The sequence below is a fragment of the Delphinapterus leucas genome, chromosome 14 (genome assembly GCF_059928025.1).
Source record: "Delphinapterus leucas isolate spDelLeu-1000000601 "Yukka" chromosome 14, BTC_Dleu_Yukka2, whole genome shotgun sequence".
Lineage (NCBI taxonomy): Eukaryota > Metazoa > Chordata > Mammalia > Artiodactyla > Monodontidae > Delphinapterus > Delphinapterus leucas.
The window spans coordinates 29,305,962-29,333,820 of record NC_143142.1 but is presented as its reverse complement, the minus strand read 5'-3'; the positions used below and the strand labels follow the sequence as shown (position 1 = coordinate 29,333,820).

At 51.5% G+C, this 27,859-nt stretch overlaps 1 protein-coding gene across 2 annotated transcripts; it reads left to right on the top strand.

Moving 5' to 3' along the window:
- Nucleotides 1-445: 445 nt before the first annotated feature.
- On the top strand, nt 446-27,859 carry APCDD1 (APC down-regulated 1). Of its 2 annotated transcripts, XM_022551187.3 has the most exons (5): nt 455-695; nt 12,250-12,433; nt 16,249-16,780; nt 25,269-25,590; nt 26,785-27,859. In XM_022551187.3, the coding sequence occupies exons 1-5, from the start codon at nt 638-640 to the stop codon at nt 27,234-27,236; spliced, it is 1,548 nt and encodes a 515-aa protein (XP_022406895.1). In that variant the 5' UTR covers nt 455-637; the 3' UTR covers nt 27,237-27,859. The 2 variants fall into 2 exon arrangements, with proteins under 2 accessions (XP_022406896.1, XP_022406895.1); XM_022551188.3 differs by lacking the exons at nt 25,269-25,590; nt 26,785-27,859 and adding an exon at nt 21,462-25,123 and having other exon boundaries at nt 446-695.

The window sequence follows — 27,859 nt, the reverse complement described above, 5'->3', positions numbered from 1 at the left end:
GCAGAAGGCGCCGGGGCAGGGGCGGCGGTGCCCAGCACCCTTCAAGTCCTGAGCCGGGTCCCGGGAGGATCCCCGGCCCGGTCCAGGCCCCGCCCACGCCCATATCACCTCGCCCCACCCAGCCCAGCCCCCGCATAGCCCCTCCCCGCTCAGACCCCGCCCTCCCCGCCCCCATCCAGGCCTCGCCCCGCCCTATCCAGGCCTCGCCCCCCACATCGCCCCGCCCACCGTCCAGGCCCCGTCCCGCCCCAGTCCAGGCCACGGCCCGGCCCGCCCCACATCGCTCCGCCCCGTCCAGGCCCCGCCCCCGCCCGCCCCTTTCCCGCGGCGGCGCCCTGGAAATATGAAGAGGAGCTGCGGCGGTTGCGGCGGCGGTGGCCAGTGCAGCGCGGAGGGGCGACGGCGGCCGGGCGAGCACGGGGCGGCCGGGCGCGCAGGGCCGGGCGCGGGACGGGAGGCCGGGAGCGGAGGGGCCGGGCCGGGCATGGGGCGCGCCGCGGCCGCCTGAAGCGCGGGCCTGGCCCTGTCCCCGCGCGGCCGGGCCGCGCCGCCCGGGCTGCAGGCGGGTCCCGGGAAGCTGGGTCCCCGGACGGCGGGCGGTGCGGCGCGCGCGGGCGGCCCCGGAGGAGGCCTGGAGATGTCCTGTGTGCGCCGCCTCCTGCTCACATCCCTGTTCCCGGCCCTCCTGCTTCACGGTGAGTCTGGGGGCGCCGGGAGCCGAGTGGACACCCCGGAACCGAAGGGACCGCGCGGCCGGGTGCAGCCCCGTCCTGGGCGCCCTGGAAGAGTCTCGCCTTTCCGGGCGCCGGCCGCGCTCTCTCTGGAAGGGCGCGCACACAGACTTTATGTCCAAGTCCCGGGACACTTGTGTCCACTCTGCGGGGTTTCAGACCATAGGCGGTCATGGAACCGCAGGCTATGCGACCCTTTACAGAGTGTCAGAGCGCAGGCAAGGCTCTTGCTGGGGTCCAAGCTTTGGGGGCACTGTGCAGAGAACTGTGATCATTTCAGGGAAAAAGCAGCTCGGGGTGTTTGTGTTCGCCCCTCGGACGAGTGTGTTGAGGGGCTGGGGAGGGGTCTCTCCCAGGTGGACCGGTAGGTTCTCTTGACGGACTTTCAGGGAGCAGGGGCCTCCTAGCAGCCAAGGTGCAGTAATTGAAACCAGTCCCCTAAGTTCTCCGGGACCTGAGCTTGTTTCCTCCCGCTCTTCTGGGTCGTTTTGTTTCTGTTTCATGTGTCACATGTCGTCAGCAGCTCTAGTAAACCCTCAGCCAGAGAACAGCAGGCTTTAAAAGAGTTCCAGGAATTGCACTGAGGAAAATAAGATAGCATTGCACCGGGAGTGGGAAGGCAGATTTTGTGCGAGATCTGTGGCGATCATGGGGACAGGTGGCTGCAGAACACGTGCTGATCCAGATGTCCTGGGCCAGCTTTTCCTAACGGTGGACACCTGACTGTTCAGCAGAGTGTCCACCAGGAGCAGGGCTCTCCTGCCTCCACACCCACCACGGGCACCCCAAACCTCTGCACATCGGGGTCATCAGGTCAGCACCCTCATGGCCTCTAGGTTTCCCATCCAGCTTCAGAAGGCATTTGGCCGGCGCTGAAGGTCAGGGGTGACTCCCACACCATCTAGGAAGGGGAGGAGACAGCAACCCGGGAGCCCTGCGCTGCTGTATTCTTTGTCACCCTGCTGGGGCCAGCAGTATGGGCAGCGCAGGTCCACAGGCCCTGCACACAAGTTGGGCTGGGCCAGACCTGCCTGATTGCCAAGGTGTGTCCGGAGCCCCAGTGATCCCAGACTTTCAAAGTCAGGATGGAAGGCTGGCAGTTCGAGGGCCAGAGAGAGAAGGTGTAATTACAGGGTTGTACTCCTAGGCCCATCTGCTTAGAATTACAGAGCCGTTTTCATCTTTGGCTGAAACATGAAACACATCAGAGCCAATGGGCAGATCAAACAGCAGCTGCCACCCACACCAGAAACAAGAGGCAGAGAGAGAGAGGACACAGGGGAGAGTGTCCACTAAAAAAGATCCTGTCGTATCTGTGCAGGAAAATGGTCCTATGGGCAAATGCCTTTAAAATGAAAAAGTACTCGACAATTTGGCATGAACAGAATTTTTTTTTTCATAAAGCCATTTGCCTTTTGGACTACAAAAGCCATGCTCAGAAACACAGCCTGGGCCAACCCACCCTGAACTTTTCTTCCTTGTTTTGAGAGCTGGAAGTTGTAACCACACTTCCTGCACCACAGTGTGGTAACGGCTGGTAAGGGGAGCCCGAGTATACCCTCAGTGAGGTTCAAGTATAGCCCCAGATCTCCAATTTCCAGCTGGAGTCAGCCTGAGCTCCTTGAGGTCAGGGGTTCACCCAGATCCACAGTGTGCAGGGAGGGAGTAAGGAAGGGGGGAATAAGCCAGTGGGGCCAGACCCCGTGCATGTGTGCATGTGTGTGTGCACATGTGCATATGACGAAGAGTATGTAAAATAAAAAAGGAGGTTTGCCAAGTTTAATGGGATGACGGGGATAACCCTGCAAAAAGTCACCCCATTTCAAAGTGAACCTGCAGTGGCAGAGTTATTCACACTGCTGTTGCCCACAGAGCAACTGCGCTAGTTCAGGGCGCGTGGGACTCCAGCACAGAGGAGAAACCGAGGGAGTGGTCCTTCTGGGTATAAATCTCTGCGATTTGAGAGAGGCTTGTCACGATTCCTTAGGATAATGTAAAGCACCAAGAAAAAATTGGGTATTCTCCGTTTCCCCCTTTTCTGCCTGATTTTTACTTGATTGAAGTAGTTTTAATGGGAAATGGGTATTAATCAACCTAACCCAAGGGAATGGCTTGAGAGTGTGTCCTACTCTGTAGTTAGGGGTTTTGCAAGTATTTAAAAATTCTGTAGTAACAGATGGAGCTTGATTAAGTATCTTAATAGAAGTCATCAGTCTGAAGGAAGTTACCTGTACTCTTTCAGAATGGCTTAATGATTTTTTTCCTGATACAGAGGCATTTTTATTTTGCTACGTGTATATTTATGACAGCAATTAGGTAGGTAAAAACATATTTTCTATGGTTATGAATGTACTTGGGACCAACTTTATGAAATTTAGTTCCAGACATCATTTATAGATTATTTGTTACACTAACAAGTCTCATTAATAAGATTAACAAGTGCACAAGGCCTTCAGGAAGATTCTGGGTGAAGATGCTGTAGAAACTCTTTATTGTGTTTGGCATCCGATCTTTGTTCAGTTTTTTTGGTTACTTTTATTTCAACTCAGGCAAGTTATAAATCACCCCTAGGTCCTATTGGTGAGTAAATTAGGGTCTGGAAAGACTGGAGTCCATTGTTTATTTTTTGCTGTGTTTTAAAACTGTAAATGTAGTGGGAGACCCAAGTTCAAAATGTGACGGCATAAAAGTATACATGTTGGTCTGACTTTCCTGTCCTCCAGCGTCTGAGAACAATTGCATTTCTTAATCCAAGTAAAACCTATTGAATGTCATGAAGGTATGCAGCTGGGGTATGTCCCTTGTCACTGTTTTATTTGCTTAGATGAAAAGCCATGAAAATCATTCTGTTCCAGAAACCAGATTAACATGAGATATTTCAGAAAAAGTGGTGCTTTAATGTGCCCCAAAGTGCTCACTCTCTTTATTAATGGAAACATTTGACTTTAAGTTTTGGAGCCGTTGTCGGGGAGATGTTCTTCCATCGCCATTTACTTTTGTAGAATTCATCGACTTTTCTGAAATGGGAAGACACTTCTGAGCTATCACCTTTCACTTGAGTGTATTCTACTAAAACTGAACAAACAGACAAACTGAGGATTTACCGAGTGACTGCTTAACCAACAAAATGTGAGGAAACATTACAGTAGGGTAAAGTAGAATCTTCGAAATATCATTTTACTGGAGGCAGTTTTTGTGACCAAGAAAACATTGCCTTTCCTGCACTTTTTCCCCCTTAGTCATAAAATGTAATCTTGAAAAGAAATATTACTCATCTGTTCATAGCAGGGAGCAAGGGTCTTAGATGGTAAATATTCTCTTTTGAGAGAAACTGACTGTCTTCAAGCACGTGGCTGAGCCGTCCCGTCATAGCCGTGGTCCTTCCTTTTCTCCCTAAATGAGTAAAGAACTCAACACCAGTGGATGATAGGACTGTGTAAATACCTACCGTTCAGGGACAGACTGATGACAATTTGATAGAATCAATTAAAGGGAAGCATAAAACGTTTAGGACTGGAAATATGAAAGGACTCATTAGTGATCTCGTACACCTGTGGAAAGCTGACATGGCAGCACGTGGCCTGTGTGCGGCATTGAAGCGATCCCAAGGGAAAGCTCAGGAAGAACCTGCCACCATCCGAGCATGAGCTCTTGCTGTGTCCAGATGTTATGCGCACAGGCCATTGAGTTCTTTTCAATTTGGGTTCATATTGGGAGTAAAGTTATTTTGGAATTTCATGTGATAGGGATCTAGGTCAGAGTAAGGATGTGGTGTCACCCTGTAGTGACTGAGGCTCGTCTGTTCTCGAAGGGTTTTCTAGCTTCATTCCTTCAGCCAACCATTCGGTCAACAGGTACATTGAGAGGGCCTCCTGCGTGCCTGTGTCACTGCCGGCTGGGGACAGGGCTGTGAGGAGGGGCAGCCCCCCTTCCTGAAGAGTCCTGAGAATACCTGGCAGGATGAGAAGAGCTTATTGGAGAGCCCAGAGGTGGGAGGCTGGCACACTGCCTTGACTGCGGTGTTCTTCCCTGCTGGGAATCCCAGCACTCCACACACACACACGCACACCCCACACACATCATGCACACACCAGACACACAAACACACACATACCATGCACGTAGTCAGACACACCACACACAGACACACACACCATGCACACACACATACGCATACACACACACACACACACACACGACTGTGTGAAGAGCACGGCTATGGCGGCAGCCATCAGCTCCAGGCCCAGCAGGAAAACCATGCTGTCTGTGGTTGGACCCCAGTGTCTGGCCCGGTGACCATGGCCTTAGAAGAAAATGACTTAGAAAATTACCTCATTTTCATCAAAAGTTAAATGAAACCAGGAATTTGAAGTCTTGACTTTACTATGTTTCTCATAAAGGGAAAGTGCTTTTAGATAAGGTTTAAAGATTGGCAAAAGCAGCTCTCTCAGCTTTGATCTCCAACAACATGGAAATAAAAGCAAGCGCTTGGTGAGTGTAGGTGCCCACCTGGGAGTGAACGGCAGCTTTTGTTCCAAAACATGGAAGCTGTGCAGGCGGTCATGCATCCGCCTCGACTTCACAGCCCACATTACAGTGATGATGGCTCTTTTACCGGGCCTGGGCGATTTCACGGCAAAGTAATCACCTGCATTTCCCCTCATCGCTCCCGTTTCCTCTGCTGCGTGTTCTTCTGCATCGCACCAGTTCCACCGTGAGATGCTTCCTCACTCTGGTGTGGGAGTGACGCAGGTCACGTTGTATCAAGGACAGAAACGTGCAAAGTGAGCGGGAAAGGGCCTTTCAGAGACCCTCTCAGAGACCACCATTGTGAATGTCTTGACATTATATTTATTTGGCCGTTTTGATTTTATTTTTTTAAGCATTAAAGTACCTCTGCAGTGACTAACCCGATCAAAGATGAGTTCATTCCCAAGTGTGCCTGAAAAGTGTCTCCTTCCGAGCTCCGTTCACATTTTATTGTGTGTAAAGCGGTTTGGTGCTTTGGTTCTCGATCTAGATAGACAGGTGAAAAGCTGAGTACATCAAGAGGATTCTCCCGGGGACTTGGCCACACGCCCTGTTCCTCCCTCACTTTTCCCTTCACGTGTCAGCGATGGGGCAGGCCTTGGAGACAACCTCACATACAGTAGGCCCTCAGCCACCTGCTGAAGGGACGACTCAGGGTCTCTGCTCCATCCCCCGCCCCATGCCCTTTGCCTTCTGCCCGGTCCCTGTTGGTGGCCTGGCTCGCTCCCGGGCTCAGGAATAAGCGTTGCTGCAGGCGACGGAGAAATACTGCATTTGTTCCCTTTGAAGCCTGTGCTCAGGGCTGCTTTCTGTGTGCAGAGTCTGGTGACTTGGGGGATGCCAACAGTCACCTGGCCTCACGGGCCTTGAACTTAGGGTACAGATGCCCATGTAAATGGTTAAGCCTGCGCTTCCCCATTTGGGGAAATCTGGGTTTTTATTTGCTATCTCTGGGCGTTTTCGCTCTCTGAACAGTAGGCTGGCAATCATGGTAGTAGTAAAGATTATTCTGGAGTCATTTAGGATTTCTCTTGTGCACTAGTGATTTCATCCGTGGAAGTGAAAAACTCTTACATACACAACACCCGTGCATGTGATACACCCAAGGAGCTCATGTTCTCTGCAAATGGCCATCTATAAAATTGTCCCCTAAAGCCTTCGGGAATTAATTTGTTTTCAACAGGAGAACAATTTCCTTCCAGGGTCTACATTTTTCTCCCACCCGTACTTGAAAGAAGCTGCCCCCTTGTCATAACCATTTGATCTGGGCCCAGGCCATGGGACCCCGGATGTTGGAGACCATTTTGTAGTGAAGTCACTTTGATAACCTGCTTCATCAGAACGCCACTGGTCGGGGCGGTGCTGTGGTGGCTCCCACTGGCGCTGGTATCAGGGCCTGGCTGTTCGTAGAACCCTTGACACTGAAGGCTGGTTCTCTACCCACTCCTTTCTGTTCCCGTGTAGTAACTGGAATTTGATAAATGAGATAATATAGGCGTGAAGTGAGCCTTCGAGTGTTTTACAAACATTAGTTATTATCCCCATTACTGTAATTTTCACTTTGTACAGGGGAACGAAAGGCACCTATCCGATGACTTAGCCAAAGTCACCTTGAAGCCTGAAAACTCAGTCCCTTTCTTACTGCACTGATGTTGTTTAACCCTTCGAGATGCTCTTTTCCTTGGATTCATTCACAGCAAAAATCTTAATGAATGGAGCCCAATGAACTAGTCTTTGCAACTGACCAAAATATCTAGAATCCTCAGTTCATCAAAGTCTTGATGTTATTTGTGTGTGCCTCCTCACTCGTATGAGAAACACAAGGGGAAGAACCCTCTCTTGGACTAAATAGGGTTGTCACCTGTCCACCCCACTAGCTCTGTATCCAAAGCAACATCCCACAGGCACTGATGTTCCTAACGATGACCTCACTGTGATCTGCCTTAAGAGCCTGAAAGATCATAATGTCAACTGCACTCAACGTTGAATAGCAGAATTATCGACAACCAAATATTGTGGTTAGTCAACACTTCTGATTATACAGATAATCCAATCAAGTGGAGGTTTTTAAAGTTATTATATATAATAAGCACATTTATTATTATAACTAATAAGTACACTCAGGCAGGAACTATTATTACAGCTAGTCACCACCCTTAAGTTGGATGTTTATTTATACAATTGAAGATGTATGTAAGTGGACATATAAGTATTTTGCAAAAGTTTTTTCCCGGATATAGTGCTAAATTAGTACAGACCCTTACTTTCCTCTCTCTGTCTTTCCCTCCCTCCCTTCCTTCTTTCCTCTCTTTTCAAATAACTTTTTGGTAATACCTTTTCCCACAACGTGCCAAAGATGGTCAGTGCCTCTCCGGGACCACCAAAAAGATTCACTGCTTTGTTGAAAGCAGTTCCCTTCTCTTATCTTTCTCATTTATTCAGGCAAAAATGATGCACTGAACCATGGCCGAAGCTTCATAATTGATCTTCCTGCTTCTTAGCCCTCCAAAAAGAGGGAAAAGCAGTCTTTTCAAAATGGAGTCCTCATCCTGCGTTACATTGCTTACAGGCTCTGGGCGGTTCCTCTTCCCTGTTTCAGCCCAGTCCATGCTCAGGATGACGCACTCACAGCTCTTGATCACAGCCTGGCCTCTGTTTTGCCACTGTTCCCTCCTGGGCCACCCTGCGATCTCCCCTCCCTAAGGCCTCTCCATCCTCCCTGCACGAATCTCCCACCCCCTCCTTATGTTGGGCATGTGCTATAAACCCTGCCTGGACCACTTCTGTTCAGTCTTCAAGGCATAGCTGCCTGCTCCCTCCGTCTTTCTGAGTCCCTTTATAAGTCCATTGGGATTCTGATTTCTTCCCCAACTGAGGATTCCTTGGGGCATAATGTTTGTAGCTTCTGTGCCTGCACAGTGCCTGGCCCTGCAGAGAGTCCTTTCTGATTGTTTGAATGAGTGAGTTGCTAGTTTCAGTCTCAGATTTGGAGCTGACATCGTTCTGGCGATGCAGGAACATGGGGATCCCTGGGTTGACCAGAAGTCTAAGGCTGGTCTCCTTGGAGGGCACCCATGGCTGATGCTGAGAAGGAAGTCGTGGGACGTAAGGTGAGAGCGTTCCACATGGCCTCCCCTGTGGCTGAACTAGGTGCTTCAAGTGGCCTTTTCATTCCCAGCCATTTACTAGAAGGAGGCCTCACATGGGGGTGGGGGTGGGGTGTAATCCACGTCCCACACCAAATGAGCCAATAAGTATTGGTGACCCCCGTCCATACTTGACCCTAAGAGACGGCTTCTCTTGCCTGACAGCAACGCCTGCTGTCACTTGACCCTTTTAATTTTGCTCCCTAAGGGTCATTGAGGTGGTGGGTATTTCAAAGGAAAAAGATAAAAAGAGAATAAATTCCAACCCTATTTTCCCATCCTAAAAATTCAGTCCCACCCTCGCGAGTGAACCCTCAGCCACTGTGTCCTGGGGAGGGGCTGGCTGTTGAGTCCTCCATCTGGCTATCCTGCTGGCCTCCTGGGCCGACGGCCTTGCCAGGTCCCTGACGTTGGCTCCTGTCTGACAGGAGCAGTAGCAAGACGGAGCTTGGTCTCTGGAAACCCTGAGTGACGTAATCTTCTGCCTGCTTTCTAATGATGTGCAAATGGGTGGTTCTGGGATTTTTATGTCTTCCCCACCCCCTGGTTAAAAAACTGACTGTTGGCTCCAGCCTCCTGCACAACCATGCAGGTCGTGAGTACCACGGCCCCTTCCTTTGCCTCTGAGCCCACCTCCTGCCCAGACCCCACCATCCCACCCTTGTCCTTGGACGTGCAGTCCAAGTGAGACCCTAAGAGCCTCCGGGTCAGAAAAACTTATCTTCAATCTTCTTTATGCTTCCAGCCCCTAAGCTACACAGAGTGGCAGCGTGTAGTCATTTGTTAAACCGAGTAGAGCTTGTCACCACCCCTGTCTCCATTCGGGTCACCACTTAGTTGGCTGCCAGGAGCCCGGGCCTCGCTCTGTGCACACTGTCCCTCCAGAGCGCAGAGTGAGCTGGGCTCCAGGAGACTCTTACCATTATTCTAGCCATTCTGTTAGTTAGGAAGGCCTTCCTCAGGACCTCCAAGAGCCTTACTCATCATTTAAAGTAATAGTAACTAACGTCTCCCAAGAACCGTGAACCATGTGCTAAAGGAAATGATCTCAGTGAATCCTGAGACCAACTCCAAGTGACGGCAGTGCTGTCACCCCCTCCGTACAGATGAGCGCACTAAGGCTTGGGGGAGTTAAGTGACTTGTTGATGGTCACAGTGCTGATCGTGTGTTTCATCGATTGTAGGATTTACAGTTTTTCATGTATAAGGTCTGGGCAGTGGGTGTGCATCTCCGGTGGGTGGGGCCTCTGGCCCCTGTGAGCCTGCAGGTGGCAGTCATGCGGCAGACCTGTCATCGCCTGTGTGAACCTGGACCCATACTGTCCTCATGTCACTTCCTCTGTGTGTGTCCTTGTTACTCTCCATCTATGGTTTAGTTGCCAATAGGTTGGTTTTGAAAATAGAGTAAACACTGCAGCCAAGTGTTAGAATTCACTTGTAAACTCCACTCTCAGCGCTGAAAAGAAAAACAGTGTGGAAATCAGGCAGCCCAGTAACAGAGCCAGGGGTGTCCGTGTAACATCAGTGGGGCGAGTATTTATCATGGTGAGGGGGGTAGTAACTGCACTTACATATTTTCTCACCGAGAAACAGTTATTTGGAAAGAAAGATGCCACAAAAAGATAAGGCTGTGTTTGAGCCTTGTTGTCAAGATTCGTGCAGAGCAAACCGACTACCTGTCCTGAGTGAAGTGTTGCAGCCGAAGGCCAGACACGGTGCCAGTTCTCTTTGGAGAGATAAAGCAGTTGGAGGCCCTGTGCGTGCTCCAGGGGTGTTGGGACTGCTGCTAAGGCAGGTGTCATCGTTTAAATGCAAGTGTTTTTGTCGCTGGTAATAAAATAATGATGCATCTTAATCACTGAAATCTTGGATTTGATGAAATCCTTTAAGTGGCTGATCTAGTTTCAAACCCAAGCAGCCCAGCTCCAGAATTTCACCGATATCCGCTCCCCTCCCGGCTCTCCTTAGCTTTACGGGAAAACATTTGCGGGGTGTAAAGGGGTTTATAAATCAATTTTTAGTACATAGCTTGGTTGATCGTGAGAGCATGACCTCTTTACTGAATGCTGGGTGTCATATTTAAAGAAGACTCTTCCGCAACTCCCAGTGCTTTGTGACGAGTTAAGATATGTATTTTTGCCACGTTACAATTTATCATCCAGTTGGCCCACCAAATGGCAAGTTGTACTGTTTGATTTCATTCCTGACAGGGAATTCAGGAAGTGCTTCCTATCAACAAGATGACCACAAATCTTGGGGTTGGTGGAGGTATCCCCCCGTCCTCTAGTTTAAAGCTAACTGAGAGAGATCAGCACGAGTGCCAGACCAATGGGGATTAAAATGCTGGAATTGGGATAAATACCCCATCAGAAGTCACAGTACAGGTGGATGTCCATGTAGGATTGCCAACAGGTCACCGCTGCATTTTCCAGACTTTCCACCTGGCTCAGTGCCACAGCCCAACCACTGAAGGGGGTGGGAGGGGGCTGATCAAAATGCATGTATTTTATGTATTTTGAAAACAGGCTGGTTTTGCAAAGAAACAGAGAAAAATAGCCCAGTTAGCAGGCTTGTTTCCTTCTTCTCTCTGGGGAGGGTCAGGGACGGAGCACCCAGGACCACTGTTTCAGTGCAACTGCCTTCCCTGGGATGGGAGCTCGAGGCCACGGAGGGGGTCCTCGCTTAACAGCCCTGAGCATTAATGTCTACTCCACCTGACACAGATTTCTGAGTTTTAGTGTCGCCCTTGTTCTAGCTCAGGTGTGACTCACCTGGTTTGGCTGAATGGGGTTGCTGGTGAGGTTGCATTTAACATTCATTGCAAAACGATTACCACAGTTTCATTAACATCCATCTTTTATTGTTGTACGTTTGTCTAACTAGTGTCGTTTTTTTTTTTTTGCTAACATAGTGCTGAATTCCTAGTAGGTCCACAATAAAGACCTCTCAGATTGTGAGTCACTTCAGGAGTGAATCTCAGAGGAAACAGTGGGCTTTCAGATGATAACTCCATCTGTTTTCCTTGCCTTTTTCTGCACACGAGGCTGGTGGTACTTTTGCACGTGTAAATTTTGGCCAACCTGGACGACGTGAAGATAAACTTAGTCCTAGTGTCCCTTTACCCGTGGAAAATACAGATGTGCAATCAAAGCCCTGTAACATATGTTTGTTTGTCACCAACTCTGAGGGGCAGCCTTGGAAGATCACTGGGGGAAATGCCACACCTGAGCCCTTATAGGGCGGGCGTAGGACTTGCACCCCCTCTAGAGGGCGTCCGTTTGGGGATTGAGAGACCCCGAGGGGCATGAGGTGGTGCGGGCAGAAGGGAGTCCCCACTGTGGGGCGCCTCCTAGCTGTTCCCTGGGCCTTTCTCCCCGTCTCCGTTCACCCTTCACTGAAGCTGCTGGCTCTCTGCCTTCCTGTCTGTGTCACTGCACCTGACCACCCTTCCTGACTACCTTTTCTACCTGTCCCCTCAGCCCCATCTCCAGCCTTGATGACTCTGGAGCACACAGTTCTGTCCCCTGCAGCCCTGCACAGCTGCTCGTGGTATGCACGGCCTTGTTTGCAGTTTCATGGACCTGGGTTTGAGCTCAGGCTTTGCCAGGAGCTCGCCAAGCGACCTCATGCAAATCACATTCGTTATCTCCACAGACCCCAGTTTTCTCACCTGGGAGAGGATCTCCTGGGACACTGTAGAATGTGAATTCTAGGAGAGCAAAGACAGTGATAAAGCCTGGCATTTCCCACCTGTGGGATGTCCCCGCCTCGGGGACAGCTCCTCAGCTGGCCTCACGTCTCTGCAGCTCCCCTGACACCTGCCTTGCATGTATATGTTTCAGGGCTGGGAGAGGGCTCTGCCCTCCTTCATCCGGACAGCAGGTCCCACCCCAGGTCCTTGGAGAAAAGTGCCTGGAGGGCTTTCAAGGAATCCCAGTGTCACCACATGCTCAAACATCTCCACAATGGTGCCAGGATCACTGTGCAGATGCCGCCTGCCATCGAGGGCCACTGGGTGTCTACCGGGTAAGAGGCTGGGGCGGGGGTCCCGGGAGGTCCTGGAGAGCGCACTGCTATGCAGAGCCTTCTTAGGGTTTCTCAGGTGCACAGAGACTTTCTAGAATTTACAGTGATTCTGGGGTTGTCTGAGTTCTAACTCACAGCCAAGCGACGCTTTGAAACTCGGGTTGGTGAAGAAACAGAGCTCAGTCCTGTTGAAATCTTAGCCTCAGCAGCGGTGATATGGTACCACTGTATCCCACATGGGATTGAATATGTCCTTGTTTATTGAACCCCGTAGGACCACTCCTGTATGAAAAGAAACCATTAGCAAGTGAAATTAGGAGTCTGTGTTTCACCAACCCTGAAACGCGACTTGCAAGCTTCTGATGGTCTAAATATTCTAGCCATATTCTGGTAATTTAATATACAGCTTCAGGGTCTGAGAGTAAGTTAAAAGGTACCCATGCTACCTCAACCAGCCAGGGTGCAGCTCTTGGCTTCTTTTCCAGGCTGTGGAGCTGAGATTTATCCCAGTTTGAGCTCTTGCTTATCTTCCATTAGAGCTTTTAAAAATAGCCCAGAGGCAGACCTGCAATCTCTTCCCTGCGCATTAAATTGTTGCAAATTCACAAGGCTAACGGTGGGATCTGATCACTTCTGTGCAGACCACTCCTCCAGGTACCTTGGGGAGGGATCACAGGCATCCAGAGAAGAGAAAAAAGAAATCTTACAAGGAAGACCTAGCGGTTTTTGGTTTTTGGTTTTTTCCTAAAAATGGGGTTTCTCAAAATAACCGCATGGTCAGTATTGGCACAAACAATCTTAACGCGACGTACTTTTAAATAATTTATCATTTTGTTCAACAAATATTTCTGGAGCTCACAAATATTTACCGCACGTGAGCACTGTTCTAGATTTTGTGTGTATAGCAGCGAACCAAACAGACATGGCCCCTGTCTTCGGGGATTTTACAAATACACAAAGAAATGTTACGAAGAGGGAAGAAACAACAGGTGCTCAAGGAGAATACCAGGGCCCCTATTTTAGGACAGGGTGGGGTAGGAAGGGCTACCAAGAAGAGGACACTTGAGCTGAGATGTCCTTGACTGTGCAAGACGAGGGAAGAGCTTTCCCTGTGGGAGGACTAGCAGAGGCTGGACCGGAGAAGCACAGGAGCCCTTGTTCTGGGGGTGGGGAACAGCCCCAGGCAGGTCAAGGAGGAGGCGGGGCCAGCCCCCAGGGCCCCCTGCACGCCTTGTCTCTTCGAGTTTGGCTTTTAATCTAAGAGAACTGGGACGTCATTGAAGAGATTTCAGCAAGTGCTGTGCTCAAACCTGATTCAGCATGACTGAAGGGCACTCTGGCTGCAAGTGGGTGGTGGGAAGAGTGACTTGGGGACAACCAGGGTTCTTGGCCTCCTTAATCCATAGAAATTGATAAGTAGCCAGACAAGAAATTCAGGCCAGGCTTTATTGGGGCCCCTGGTGCAGCAAGGGGGAGCAAGAACAAACAACAGGTTCCCTTGCTTGCTTCCCAAGGAAGGGCGAGCTGGTTCCTTGTATGGGGTGAGGGTAGGGGCAGGTCCAGGGGTGGGGCCGGAGGCGTGGCTCAGGCGGTCTGCCCACCCCTTGGTTATGTTGAGTGCAGGGGGCAGGTGCAGTACCCTGCTTTGCTCCTGACTCTTCAGAAGTGGCAGTTGGCTTTTTGGTCTTTTTGTATCTTGTTATCCATAATTTGCCCCAAGTGAGCATGTGCGCAGTTATTTTTAGTCTCTTATAGTTTCTTTGTATTTTGTTGCCCCAGGAGACTTGTGTCCAGGTACAAGCACTGCAGCAAAAGGGTCCCAGGTCCCAAATTGTTTCAACTTGGGGATGACCAATTAAAAGACTCAACAGTCCCAGCTGGAGATGACCAAGGCCTGGGTGAGGGGCGTCGGGGGTGGGGCGTTGGAGAAGTGAGTGGGCTTGAGCTTGGGACCAAATCAACAGATTCTCAAGCTGAGATGAAGTGTTAGAAGTCGGCGATCCTCCTGTCTGAACTACAACAGACGTGAATCGCTGCTCACACGGAAGGACTCCTCTGTCCCTGGGAAGGAACATGGGCTTCCTCTCCCTCCTGTCACAGAGACGGATGCTCAGGGCACCACTGGCTGCTGTCTGGCGGTACCTGCGGCAGGTCACAGTCTTTGCTAAGCTAATGGTCCCCACTTCTAAGCGGCCCATTCATCAGTTTGTAAACTAATAGTAGCTTTGAGAACCACTGGCCTTTGGGATTTCAGTCCCACCGCTTGATCTCGCCACTCAGCTCAAACCAGAACTACTGTATCTAATAAGTTTATATATAAATAATAGACGCAAGCAGGGTTATACGGCCAAGACTGATAAGCCTGAAGTCTCAATGTCACTGAGACTAGGATCTGATTACAGGTGATGAGTGGACAGACTCTCTGCCCAATGCAAGGAGGGAAACCCCCTCATTTCTGGTGTGGGCCGCGCTGCAGTTGTAAAAATTGATTACAGTTAGACCAGATGAGGAAGGTCCCATCCAGGTGTTTCTGGCCTAGGCATCCAGCCTTTACCTGATGCCACAGCAGAAAACATTTTGCAGACTTCCCTGGTGGCACAGTGGTTAAGAATCTGCCTGCCAATGCAGGGAATACAGGTTCGATCCCTGGTCCGGGAAGATCCCACATGCCGCGGAGCAACTAAGCCCATGCGCCACAACTACTGAGCCTGAACTCTAGAGCCCACAAGCCACAACTGCTGAGCCCACGTGCCACAACTACTGAAGCCTGCACTCCTAGAGCCCGTGCTCCGCAACAAGAGAAGCCACTGCAATGAGAAGCCCGCGCACCGCAACAAAGAGTAGCCCCCGCTCGCCACAACTAGAGAAAGCCCGCGTGCAACAACGAATACCCAGTGCAACCAAAAATAAATAAATAAATAATATTTTAAAAAGATATTAATATTAAAAAAAAAAAAAAACATTCTGCCACTGTCGGCAGCACAACCGAAGGAGCCCTACCTGCCTCTTTATTTTCTGCTAGAGGGAAAACTAATTTTGACTGGACCGGGTAAGAGATGAATCTCCAGTGGCCTCTAAGGGGTGCCTCCCTGAGACTAGATTCCATTCCAGGACAACAGACACCTGGCACCTGGCTGCTGTGGACACGGTCCAGATGATGGAAGTGGTCAGGAAATCAACATCTCTGACAACACAGGGAGCATCTTTCCTAGGCCAGCCCCGCACCCTCCTTCCTCCTTCCCGCCTGGGAGTGAGGCCAAGGGGGGCGCTGAGGACGGCAGGTTCCTGCCCTTCTGTCTTGTCCATAAAGTGAAAGGAGGACAACCCCGGTGTAGAGTGACCGGGAGCACAGGTGCTGGGCCAGGCTCCCCTGGGCTCACATCTGGCTCCAGTGCTGGCTGGTGAGGGGACCTTGGACACATTGCCTCAGCTCTTGTGCCTCAGTTTCCCTATCTGTAAAACAGGACAGTAATAATACCCACCCTTATAGCACAGGGAACTATACTCATCTTGTAATAACCTATAATGGAAAAGAATCTGAAAAAGAACAAAACTGAATCACTCTGCTATATACCTGAAACATTGCAAATCAACTATACTTCAACAACAAAAAAAATAAAGAATAAAATGATCCTTGGGATGTAAATAATAATAATAATAATACCCCCCATCCCCCAGCTCATAGGTTGCTGTGCGGGTTCCATGAACTGCCCGGAGTACCATCCTGTTATCATTACCGTGATCTCCTGGCACTGTGATGAGCCTCCGCCTCATGACTTTGGGCTCACAGGCGTCTTCCTCCCCCTTTTCTGCAGCTGTGAGGTGCGGTCGGGCCCCGAGTTCATCACCAGGTCCTACCGGTTCTACCACAACAACACGTTCAAGGCCTACCAGTTCTACTACGGCGGCAACCGCTGCACCAGCCCCACCTACACACTGGTGGTCCGCGGCAAGATCCGCCTGCGCCAGGCCTCCTGGATCATCCGCGGCGGCACCGAGGCTGACTACCAGCTGCACCGCGTGCAGGTCGTGTGCCACTCAGAGGCCGTGGCGGAGCGGCTCGGCCAGCTGGTCAACCGCACATGCCCTGGCTTCATGCCCGCCGGGGGTCCCTGGGTGCAGGACGTGCCCTATGACCTGTGGCGGGAGGAGGGCGGCCGCGAGTGCACCCGGGCCGTGAACTTTGCCATGCACGAGCTGCAGCTGGTCCGCGTGGAGAAGCAGTACCTGCAGCACAACCTGGACCGCCTGGTGGAGGAGCTCTTCCTGGGTGACATCCACACTGACGCCTCCCAGAGGATGTTCTACAGGCCGTCCAGCTACCAGCCCCCGCTGCAGAATGCCAAGGTACCCCTCACCACCCTGCATAGCCCCTGGTGGGGCGGGGCTCTGCATCATGGAGGGGCTGCTGGGGGGGACGGGGGCGGGAGGGCTGCAGGTTGGGTGGGGGGACACGTAGCCCAGTCAGGAGGCCCTGGTGGGCCACCGCCTTGCTCTGTGATGGGGCCTCGGTTTTCCTATTTGATGAGGGTGGTGGTCCTAGGACTGGTGATGCAGAACAGCCTTGGTGGTCGTCCTCGAAAATTCCTAAGGCTCCCTTCTGCCCTGACCCTCTGGGAACTTCTGTGAGTCTAAGAGGAAAGCTTGCAGGAAACGTGGAGATGTTCTAACCTACCTGGGAAGATGCCCAGCAGGGATCCTGGCCCTGGGGCCGGGGGCAGGGACAGTGCTGCTGGCCTGGGGCTGTGGACCCTTAGAACCTCCTGTTCCGTCTCCACAACGACCCTGTGAGGCAGTGACGACCACCTCTTAGCAGAAGAGGGGGCAGCTGAGATGCGAGGGTTGGTCTCCTGCCCAAGGTCACCGGTTGGTGAGTTTCAGGGCTGGAACTTGCACCCAAACCTTTCCCCAGACCCCACTGGACTATTTCCCCAAATCCCACACTCTTCCCATTGGACTAAGTGAGAAATCACTGTGACCCGAGGGGAGGATGGAGGGGGCAGGAAACAATTAAAACCTTCTAATGTTCTTTTTTTAAATGATAGTCCCTGTAATTACACTTGGAATTCTCCAGGCATTTCCTTCCCACGGGCTCGGAGTCCGTGTCTGCACGTAACAGGGTCATTACCACCGCAGAAGCTGGGGAGGCAGGAAGAGGGCCTGGGGGGCAGCGGCTTTCTCCCCAGTGTCGCCCACCATCAGACCGGCTTTTCTGGAATCCTTTCTAGAACAGCAACTCTCCAGTTGCAGGGCTTGTCCAACTTTTGTTTGGTGGTTTATTTGTTTTTAAAGCATCTGTTTTCTTCTCAGTCCTTGGAGCGTGCTCATGCCTGGTGAGGGTACTGCTGGTACTGCCCCCGCCAGACCACTCGGTTGTCTTCTTTCTGTCTGTTACCGTGAGCTTGTGTCGTGAAAGTTGCCTTTATGATGACTGTGGGGCGTCTGCCAGGAGGCCGAGTGGGCAGGGAGGCTTCCTCTGGATGCGCATCTCAAGGACATCCCCTCCCCGTGCCGTGCCGAGGGAACGCTGGGCTCCGCGCAGACCCAGGCCAGGTCCGCTGTGCTGTGCCCTGCGCGTTCTAGAGGCGCCAGGTGAGGCGGGGCTGCGAGGGAGAGGGCGGCCCTCCTGCCCCGGGGACCCCAGGCATCCTCGCAGGGAGAGGGCGGGCAGTGGGCTCTGCCTGCTTCACAGCCGATGCAGAGGCACCAAGATGGGACTCTGCCTAGGGACCACCAGGGCGAGGGCCCGGCTTCTGGGAAACAGAGGAACCGTCGAGGGACCTTTGCAGGTGGCCGCCTTATCCAGACGCTGCAGCTTAACGACGCTTCTCTCCAAACTCCTGGTGTCAGGTGGCAGCGGGAACGGGATTTTCAGACACGCATCTGGCTTTCTATGAGCACAGTCGAGCCAACATTCACATTATCTCCGGGAGTAAAGGTGTCCTGAGTGAAAACGGTCTGCAGCTCATCCAGAAACCCCCTGGGAGCCAGAGCCCTGACCCAGCCTGGCCTGAGCCTGTGGGAGGATCCTCCCAGGAGCAGAGCCTTCATCCCTGCTCACCTTCCAGTGAGGATGCTGGTGAGTAGGGTGGCCAGGGCCCAGGAAGGAGAGAGGAGGCTGGATGGAGGCCCCCTGCCCAGAGGAAGCAGCAGACAGCCTGGACCAACTGGCTTCCACTCTGAACCTGACCTTGGGCTGTTGGTGCACGTTGTCGGGTCCAGACTCCGTTTCCTCACCTGCGGATGCCCACGTGGGCTCTTTGATCTCTTGAGCTCTCCTTAGGCCTGGAAAAGAAAGGAGTACCCACAACCACCTTTCTTGTCTTACCTCCGTCTCTGCCACTCCTCTCACTCCCATTTTCCCTTCCCTCCTCTGCAGGGGCAGTTGTGGGACTGTCTCCCCAGATTCTTAAGAAGTAAACTCTTTAAACCCTAGGCCACAATCCCTCATTCAAGAAATATTAAGGGTGGAAAGAACCTTGGATCTTGGAGATTATCCAGGACACACTGTTAAGCTTTTTTTTTTTAAAGGAAGGTACAGAATAGCATGAACGGTGTGATACCATGTGTAAAGCTAGTAATAGAAGAAGAAGGTAAGCTGATCCAGGAGCCAGTGTTTCTGCAGTGGAACAGCGATGGCCTCAGAGGAGGAGGACAGTGTGGCCGGGGGAAAGATACTTGTCACCGTGAATGTTTCTGTACCTGCTGTGATTTGTGCTGTGATCTTATACTACCCAAACTCCATCACCACGCTCAAAACAGATTCCAAAAAGGCAGGATTCTGAGGCTCAGAGGAACGCTGTGGCCACAGATGAAGCCAGTGAAGCGGCTGGGCGGACGCAGGCCGGCGTCCAGGACCTGGCCTGTGCTCTCCCCTGAAAGCCGGCCCAGGTCCGCGTGGCTCTGGGAGCTGAAAGGACCCGTTCTTCTCCTGTTGTCCCTGGTGTGTGCATCCTGGCCTGCAGTGAGCAAGCAGTCAGGAAGTTTTGAGATCCCTCCCCAGGCCGGCTAGGAGAAGGGATCAGTGGACTTGGCCGCTGGTGCCTTTCCAAAGCCCCAGGTGCTGCCTGCCCGCTGGGCTCCTGCAGACCACCCACCCCCCGGGAAGGAGGAGGGCTGGGGGCGCATCCGGACAGACCACAGGCCTCGCCACCCCCCTCTGAACCCTTCACCTTCCCTAATCGCCGGTCCATAGAGACCTGGCTGAAAATTAGTTTAAATGCTAAATTGAGTTTAAAACCACTAGTCTCAGCCCCTCTGGAAACGGGACACCATGTAAAAATAGAGATTTTAAATCAACTTGATTTTCTAAGCTTTATACAGCTTTGCTGTGAGGTTCAGAGCCCTTCGGCAAAAAAAAATGATGTTTGAAGAGAATCAGGCGAGCTGGGAGGATTCTTTCAGGATGAAGTTGGCTACTCTTCATTAAAAAAAACAGGACCCCCTAGAATGACCCTGAAAGAAAATGCTTTGCTCGAATCGAGTTTAGCATCAGGGCAGCCCTTACCCTCTGCCTGGATTCCTGTGCGGTGGAGGGTTAGCCAGGTGCCCTCTTTCCTTGGCAGAATCAAAAGTAATTAAGAGCAAATGATTGCTGGGGTCATTGGAAATGCCAGGGCCTCAGGATCATACTTGCAAGCAAGCAGAATTGGTCTTTTTCCAAAACCCTGCACTGGTGAGGCCACAGGGCTGTAAATCAAAGGGCTTGCCTGCAAACCAGGCCACTCTCCCCAAGCCACGTTTCTGAGATAGCCTGCCTGGAACGCTGAGAGTAGGGCTGCCCGTCAGAGGCGGAAACACAGCAGAGTGTTTTGGGGGTGCCGGACCGCTGGGAGGAAGCAGGGGTACTCGTGTGCTTTCTCTCCTAAGTTCCCTGCAGGCCTCTAGACTGTGAACAGTCATTTGTTTTTGAGGGAGCTTGTCTTTCCAAACCTCCTCAGAGCATGTGAGAAATACAGATTTATGGTGACATCTGCGACATCCGAGGGACTTTGGACCACGTGGCTGTGGACATCGGAGTTTCCGCCCAGCTCCAGGAGGCAGCTCTGCAGCAGGAAGGGGTCTCTCCTTAGGCATGTGGCTGGTGTGGCTTCCAGCGGGGTGGGTAAGTGGGTGTCACAGGTGCACGAGTAGAAGGATCCAGAAGCTCATGGAGGAATCACTGTCCCTGCTCTTTCTGTCAGCTCAGGGCAAAGAGAAGAGGGTTTTGCGGAGGTGACGGTAGTCAGAAGAGGTGGTAGAGGACCAGGGCCTTCAAGGAGTCATGACCGAGACAGTGTCAGAAGCCCACCTTATGTTCAATCAGTATGCCCCTTACAGAAAACCGTGACCCTGCCCCCAGGGCCGGGCGTTCACTGCCAGGCCGCACGTGCTGCCCACAGGATGAAAAAAGAGCCGGCGATGGGGGTGGGATGATGGGTTCTGGCCTCCGAAAGGCCTTACTCACGTGGACATTTTATTTGGGTCGAAATATGAAGAGTCACACAATTGCCACACTGCACAGTTACTGGCCTCTGCTGTGAGTGCAGAAACAGTTCATTATTTTTCTTGATTCCTGAGTGCAAGATTTTTATTTAAGGAGTCAGCAGACCAGGAAGTCATTGTCAGGGACAATGCAAGTGGTAAACATTTCATCCCTTAAAAGTCCAGAAGCTGAGAGGACAGCGTGAACACCTGGGCGGCAGGAAATCGACCATTGGAGAGTCTGAGTCAAGTCCTGTGTGCGGGGCATTGGCCACTGTGGGCAGAGGGCAGGGGAGAAGGGGGCCAAACGTGGGGTCTGCTGCCTTTACAGCCAGTGTGATTATGAAGATGAGTCTCCTTCAACTCTTTAAATACGTTTAAATTAATAGGAGGGGAAGAAACAAACAAGTAAAACTTAATCAGCATTTTCTTCTGAAACCATTCTTATAGTCATTTGTATTGAAGAACCACCTTCTTATGGTCTTTTTATCGAGCTCTGGGCTCTGTGCAAAGTGTGTATGTACAGGCAAGGTGGAGCTGAAATTAGCTTTTATGTGATTTACAGGAAAGGCCTTTGGGAGCTCACGTCTCAGAATCTAAACTTCATGGAAATCCCATTTCTAGAAAATGCAGTGCTGCTCCCGGGCACCCACCGATGCTCCTTTTTCCCTCCAGGAAGCGGTGTTCTGTCGGTTCCGCTCGCAGAAGAACTGGCAGCCAAACGCCGGCCCCGAGGAACCGGCCGTGCCTCTCTTACCCTTTTCCATCGTCCTTCCAGCCCGGGCCCGTCTGTGGTGGTTGCATCACATCTACAGGGTTGCTGTGCAGAGTCCTTGTGAGGCTAAGTCCTTTTGTCCTCAACGCCTGCCACCTGCTCCTGTCGTCGGCCTGGCCAGACACACTGCCAGCCTCCGGGTGTGGCCCCAAGGCTACAGTTACAGAGACCCAACCTGTGTGGCCACGGCCATTTCCCCTACTTTCTTCTGAAAGGGGAATCATCACTGCTCCTTTGGAAGGTCAGAATGAGCCCGAGTCCACAACATCCCAGGATCCCAGCTCTGAAAGGCACCCCAAGAGGCCCCTCCCACAAGGTGGGCAGCACTCACGGTTGTGATGAATGCTGGCTGCTCTGTTCATCTTGTTACGTTTCCGAGGACAACTTTCTAACCATCCATCAGCCCGTGAGCCATGAACCTGTATCACACCTACTGTGTTCTCCTAGGTGTCATGGGACGTAGGAAAACGGGAGGGCGCTGGTCTTGGCCTCAAATACCTACCACGTCACGGAGAGGAGCTGGGAAGGATGTCCGTGTAGAAGGACCTACCATAGGGCGCCTGCAGTTCAGTCACACACGTGGTGAATGGTACTTGGGAAGACAGCTTTCAGCATCATCCTTGGCCATCCGTGGAGGTTTCTTCCTGAGAAACGTGACCCGGGGGAGCAGAACTCTAGGAAGGGGCATTTCATCATCTATCCCCATTTCTCCTCCTCAGACAAAACATTTAGCCCAAGAAATGTCTTATGCAGGCTGCTTCTCTAGTTGACTTATTCACGACAAGATCATGTCAAGTAACTTTTTCCATTCTGGGAAGATGCTGGGAAACAAGTGGATCTGTCAGCAAATGCTGACGAACCAGCTCTCCAGAAATAAATGTTGGCAGGGAACAGGGCAAAGCCTAGAGAACCGTGTCAGTCATCGGCCAGAGAGGACCTTTTCAAGGGACCAGAGCCCTTGGTAGGGAGACGTGTGTTCCTTGCAGACCCCAGCCTAAGGGGCAGCCTGGGGCCGGAAGGGAGCACTCTGCAATCCCCACAGCCGAGTTCTGTCCCAGATCCCTCCGAGCCATGTCATTCTCTCTCTCTCTGTGCTTTTGTGGCCTCATCTGTGACGTGTACTGTGGTCTCTTTGGGAGACTGAGAAACGTAAGGAGATGATGTACTTGAACTTCCCCAGCATCAAATGCCCTGTACATGCAAACTGTGTTATTTAACTGTTCCCAGGGCCGGGCCAGGATCAGGAAACACAGTGGGAAAACCCCCCTCTGCCTAGGACATTGCTCACTGATAAAATGTGATGTTTTAGAATAAGCTTGATTTCTTTCTTAAGAGATTAATAATGGTATAGGGATTCCCCACTCCCACCCAGGAATGAAAGCTTTTTATAGTTGGTGTAAAGAATAGCAGCAAGGAACACGTTCTGGTCCCTCGGCTCTAGCCCTCAGCTTCTTGTGCACAGGAACACTGACGTTAAAATAGCCTATCTGAGATGCAAGGGAGGGAGCGATGTGAAGCCTAACGGGAGAGCCTGGGAAAGACGGCTTCTCAGATGAGACCTATGGATCAGAGCATGGACCAAACAGAGTAACTTCATGAAGCAAATGAGATTTCATGGTACAAATCACTCTTCATGTTGAAAAACTCTTCCCCTTTCGTCATTGTGAATGGCCGCTGTTTGAGAAAAGCATCTTGGAAAAGAGAAACTTTAGAGCCAGTGTGATATCTAGGCCTTAATTTCTGCTTCTCCATGGTTGTTCCTGTAGGTCTTTGGGGTTTTATTCAAGCCAAAGAGAGTGGTAATTAAGAGCACAAATCAGATTTTTAAAAAATCTGTCCACAAAACAGAAAGGTGTTCCCTTTATCCAACGTTGGCTGAAACTGTCCCCTTGTTGACAGCATCCACAGAGAGGCCAAACCTCCCACACTGATTTATGACATCTTTGGTTCCTTAATGCCAGCCAAAGAGTTGGTTAAAACGGTAACTAGTCAACTCAACAACAGCAAAAAGCAACCCGATTAAAAGATGGGCAAAGGACTTGAATAGACATTTCTCCAAAGAAGATGTACAAATAGGCCATAAGCACATGAAAAGATGCTCAGCATTTCTAATCATGAGGGAAGTGCAAGTCAAAACTTCAGTGAGGTAGCACATCACACTTATTAGGATGGCTGTTATCAAAAAAAAAAAAAGAAAGAAAATAACAACTGCTGGTGAGGGTGTAGAGAAATTGGAACCGTCGTGCTTTGCTGGTGAGAATGTACAGCTGCTGTACAATATGGCAGGTTCTCAAAAAATATTGAACATAGAATCACCATATAATCTAGCAATTCCACTTCTAGGTATATACCCAAAAGAATTGAAAGCATGTTCTCAAATAGATTGGACACCCATGTTCACGGCAGCATTATTCACAATAGCCAAAAAGTGAAAGCAACCCAGGTGTCCATTGACAGATGAATGCATAAACGAAATGTGGTCCATCCATACAGTGGAAAACTATTCAGCCTTAAAAAGGAGGGAAATTCTGACACATGCTACAACATGGATGAACCTTGAAGACATTATGTTAAGAGAAATAAGCCAGTTACAAGAAGGACAAATACTGTATGATCCCACTTATATGTGGGCCCTCTAGTAGTCAGATCCATAGACACAGAAAGTAGGACGGTGGTTGTCAAGGGCTACGATGGGGGGTGTCATACGATCTTCATCTCCATCTGGCCACGAACTCCCCACCCCAGCCCCTGGTAACTCTATTCTGCTTTCTGTCTCCATGGATTTGATGACTTGAGGTCCCTCCTATAAGTGGGATTGCACAGAATTTGTCCTTCTGTGACCGGCTTATTTCAGTCAGAATGATGCCCTCACGGTTCATCCTTGTAACAACATGTGTGTGTCAGGATTCCCGTCCTTTTGTAAGGCTGAATCATAGTCCATTTTGTGTCTAGACCACGTTTTGATGATCCATTCAGCCATTGATGTACATTGTGTTGTTTCCATTTTTAGGTTATTGCAAATCGTGCTGCTGTGAACGTGGGTGAACAAATACCTCTTTGAGACCCTGATTTCAGTTCTTTGGGGTATAAACCAGAAGTGGGGTTGCTGGGTCCTGAGGTGATCCTTTACCACCTTTACGTTTACCACCTTTACGTAGCTGCACCCCTTTACGTTCCTACCAGCAGTGCACGAGAGTTCCAGTTTCTCCACGGCCCCGCCAATGCTGTCATTTTTTGCTCGTTCTGATAGTAGCCATCCTAATTGGGGTGAGGTGATGCCAGCCTTTCTTTTTGAAATCAAGTGTCTGGGACAAATGGTCTGAAAATGTAACAGGATTCTAAAGGGGGTCCAGGTCACAGCTGAAATATTTAGGCAAGGCTCTACTGTTAGCCAAACACACTTATGTACTTGTGAGCACACGCAGGCACACACACCCGGTCTGTGGCTCCAGTTGCCCCTGGGGTACCCAGGTTAATGGTGGCGGTGCCTCAGGGGCTGCCGGTGCCTCTGCCGTGAGCCCCGTCGAACGCAGCGCATGCGCACTGCTCTCATGGAGACTTCTCCCCCCCCTCCACGTGTTTGTGTTTTGGCTCCAGAACCACGACCACGCCTGCATTGCCTGCCGCATCATCCACCGGTCGGATGAGCACCGGCCGCCCCTGCTGCCCCCCAAGGCGGACCTGACGGTGGGCCTGCACGGCGAGTGGGTGAGCCAGCGCTGCGAGGTGCGGCCCGAGGTCCTCTTCCTCACGCGCCACTTCATCTTCCACGACAACAACCACACCTGGGAGGGGCACTACTACCACTACTCCGACCCCGTGTGCAAGCATCCCACCTTCACCATCTATGCCAAGGGTCGCTACAGCCGCGGCGTGCACTCCGCCAGGGTCATGGGCGGCACGGAGTTTGTGTTCAAAGGTAGGGCTCCTGCCCCACACCCCATACCCCGAGGTCACAGCAGCAGTTTGGGGTCGTGTTTGTGGAGGCGGAGCCAGGGGCAAAGGGCATCTTCTCTGCTAGGGATGTTGGGGAGTGGACTGCCTGCCTGCATCGTTCTCTGCAGCCTCGGAGCTGGCGTTAGTGACGCCCAGGTGCACAGAGTGTGCCCGTCGTGCCCTTGAGAAGATGCCACGTGCTTGCAGGCGGGCGGGCGGTATGCCTGGTGATCACCTAAGTAAGGCAGGTAAAGGGTGACATTCTCCAGGCTGCAAGGCTGTGAGCAAGGGGTGGGGGGGGCCTCCAGGCTGCAAGGCTGTGAGCAAGGGGTGGTGGGGGCCTTGTGATCTCTATTTCTAGACTTGTTTTAAGCTTGTGTATCTGTTTAGGAAGGTGTCGCCCCTGTCATGGACAAATAAGAGGGTTGGCCTAGATACCCGTCCCCGGATAGCACCCTGTGGCTCAGTCCATTAGATATGAAGTATTTCTGCTGCAACCCAGATAAGCCCTGGGGCATTTTACTGCCCCCCGCCCCCGCCGCCTTAGGGAGGAAGATTGCCTCTAGGGACAATGGGCCTTTGGTAGCTGTCGCCCAGAGAACAGCTGTCTGGGTCTCAGTCCCCTCCAAAGCTCTCACGTGTACGCAGAATATGGGCCCCTGGGAGAGCCTCAGAAGCGGTCCTCTACAAGGGCTGGGATTTCCATTGAGCAGATTTTTCTTGCTTGCAACCTAATTTATTTTCGTTGCCTGATTTACGGGCCAGTATAGACTGCTCACTAATATAGGTGTCTGACACCAAAACTATTTAAAAACCTCGAAACCTATTCCTAAAAACAAATGCCAGTTTTCGTTGAATACTGTGTCCGTCCCGAAGAGCAGTGTCCCCAGAGACCGCTCCTCGGGGACAGTCTGACTTCACAGGAACAGGCTTGGTCAGTTGTAGTCTGGGCTCAGCATTTACTACCAGATGGGCTGGACTTTTCCTCGTGGCGCCTTCAGGGTGCTTGGTGTGGCCACCGGTCACGTCCAGATGTGGAACCTTTTCCATCTGAGGGTCTTTTCTGTGGGCTACGGTCTGGTGGGTTGGTCTGCAGGGTGGGTTTGAGAGCAGAAGCCTGTGAGGCTTGGTGCTCCCGGCATCCTTGAATCACGGAGCTGTCCTGTGTCCTTGGCAGTGAACCACATGAAGGTCACCCCCATGGACGCGGCCACTGCCTCGCTCCTCAATGTCTTCAACGGGAACGAGTGCGGGGCCGAGGGCTCCTGGCAGGTGGGTGTCCAGCAGGATGTGACCCACACCAATGGTTGTGTGGCACTGGGCATCAAACTACCTCACACGGAATACGAGATCTTCAAGATGGAGCAGGATGCCCGCGGCCGCTACCTGCTCTTCAATGGCCAGAGGCCCAGCGACGGCTCCAGCCCGGACAGGCCCGAGAAGAGAGCCACATCCTACCAGATGCCCTTGGTCCAGTGTGCCTCCTCGGCGCCCAGGGCTGAGGACTTCTCTGAGGACTCGGGGCAGCATCAGCACTGGAGCCGGGCACCCGGGAGCGGCCCGTGTCCCCTGCTGCTGGCTGGGCTCGCTGGCCTTTGGACTCTGCAGCCCTGGCACAGTCTTGGATAGAAGCGCTTACAGAGTTTGATTTTTCCAAACCAGGATGCCTTACAATTTACAGATTTTCTTTACAAAAAGAAAAGACACTTCTTCCTCGGATGCACTTGAGCGGCTGAGAACAGCCCTCCTCCCCCGCCTGGCCCCAGTCCGCCTGGCCTGAGTCATGAGCTGTTTGAAGTTTTGGTTTTGAACTGCATCCAGTCGAATCCCGGGCCTGGGCGTCCTCACCATATAATTGCACTTTAAGACCACAGAGAGGTTCAGGCGAGCGTGTTGGCAGAGGGAGCAGGGTGAGAGCTCCATCTTCTTTTCTTCCTCTTCATGATTATTACATTTCGGGGGGGAACTTAGGAGAAACAAATAGCAGCTTCAGCTTTTCCTGCTGCTTCACTGCGGTTGCTTTCTGCTCCTTTGAGCCTGTTTCACTCTCCGAGTTTTCCAACCTGGAATGCAGTGCAGAGTTGGTTTGGGACTGCGATCCAGACACCTTTGATGAAATAAAGAAGAGATGGGGTGCAGGAAAAGACACTGGTGTAACGGAACCACCTTGACAGCTTTATGCAAAAAGAGAGCAAATCCACACTTTCAAATGTTGAAAAGTATCTGTAATTAAAGTTTCAGAGTCATTTAAA

Excerpts from the sequence above, each read along its gene's own strand:
- APCDD1 (XM_022551187.3), top strand. The coding sequence starts at position 638 with ATGTCCTGTGTGCGCCGCCTCCTGCTCACATCCCTGTTCCCGGCCCTC. Across the intron at positions 696-12,249 it reads CCCGGCCCTCCTGCTTCACG|GGCTGGGAGAGGGCTCTGCC; the intron begins GTGAGTCTGGGG and ends TATATGTTTCAG. Across the intron at positions 16,781-25,268 it reads CCCCGCTGCAGAATGCCAAG|AACCACGACCACGCCTGCAT; the intron begins GTACCCCTCACC and ends TTTTGGCTCCAG.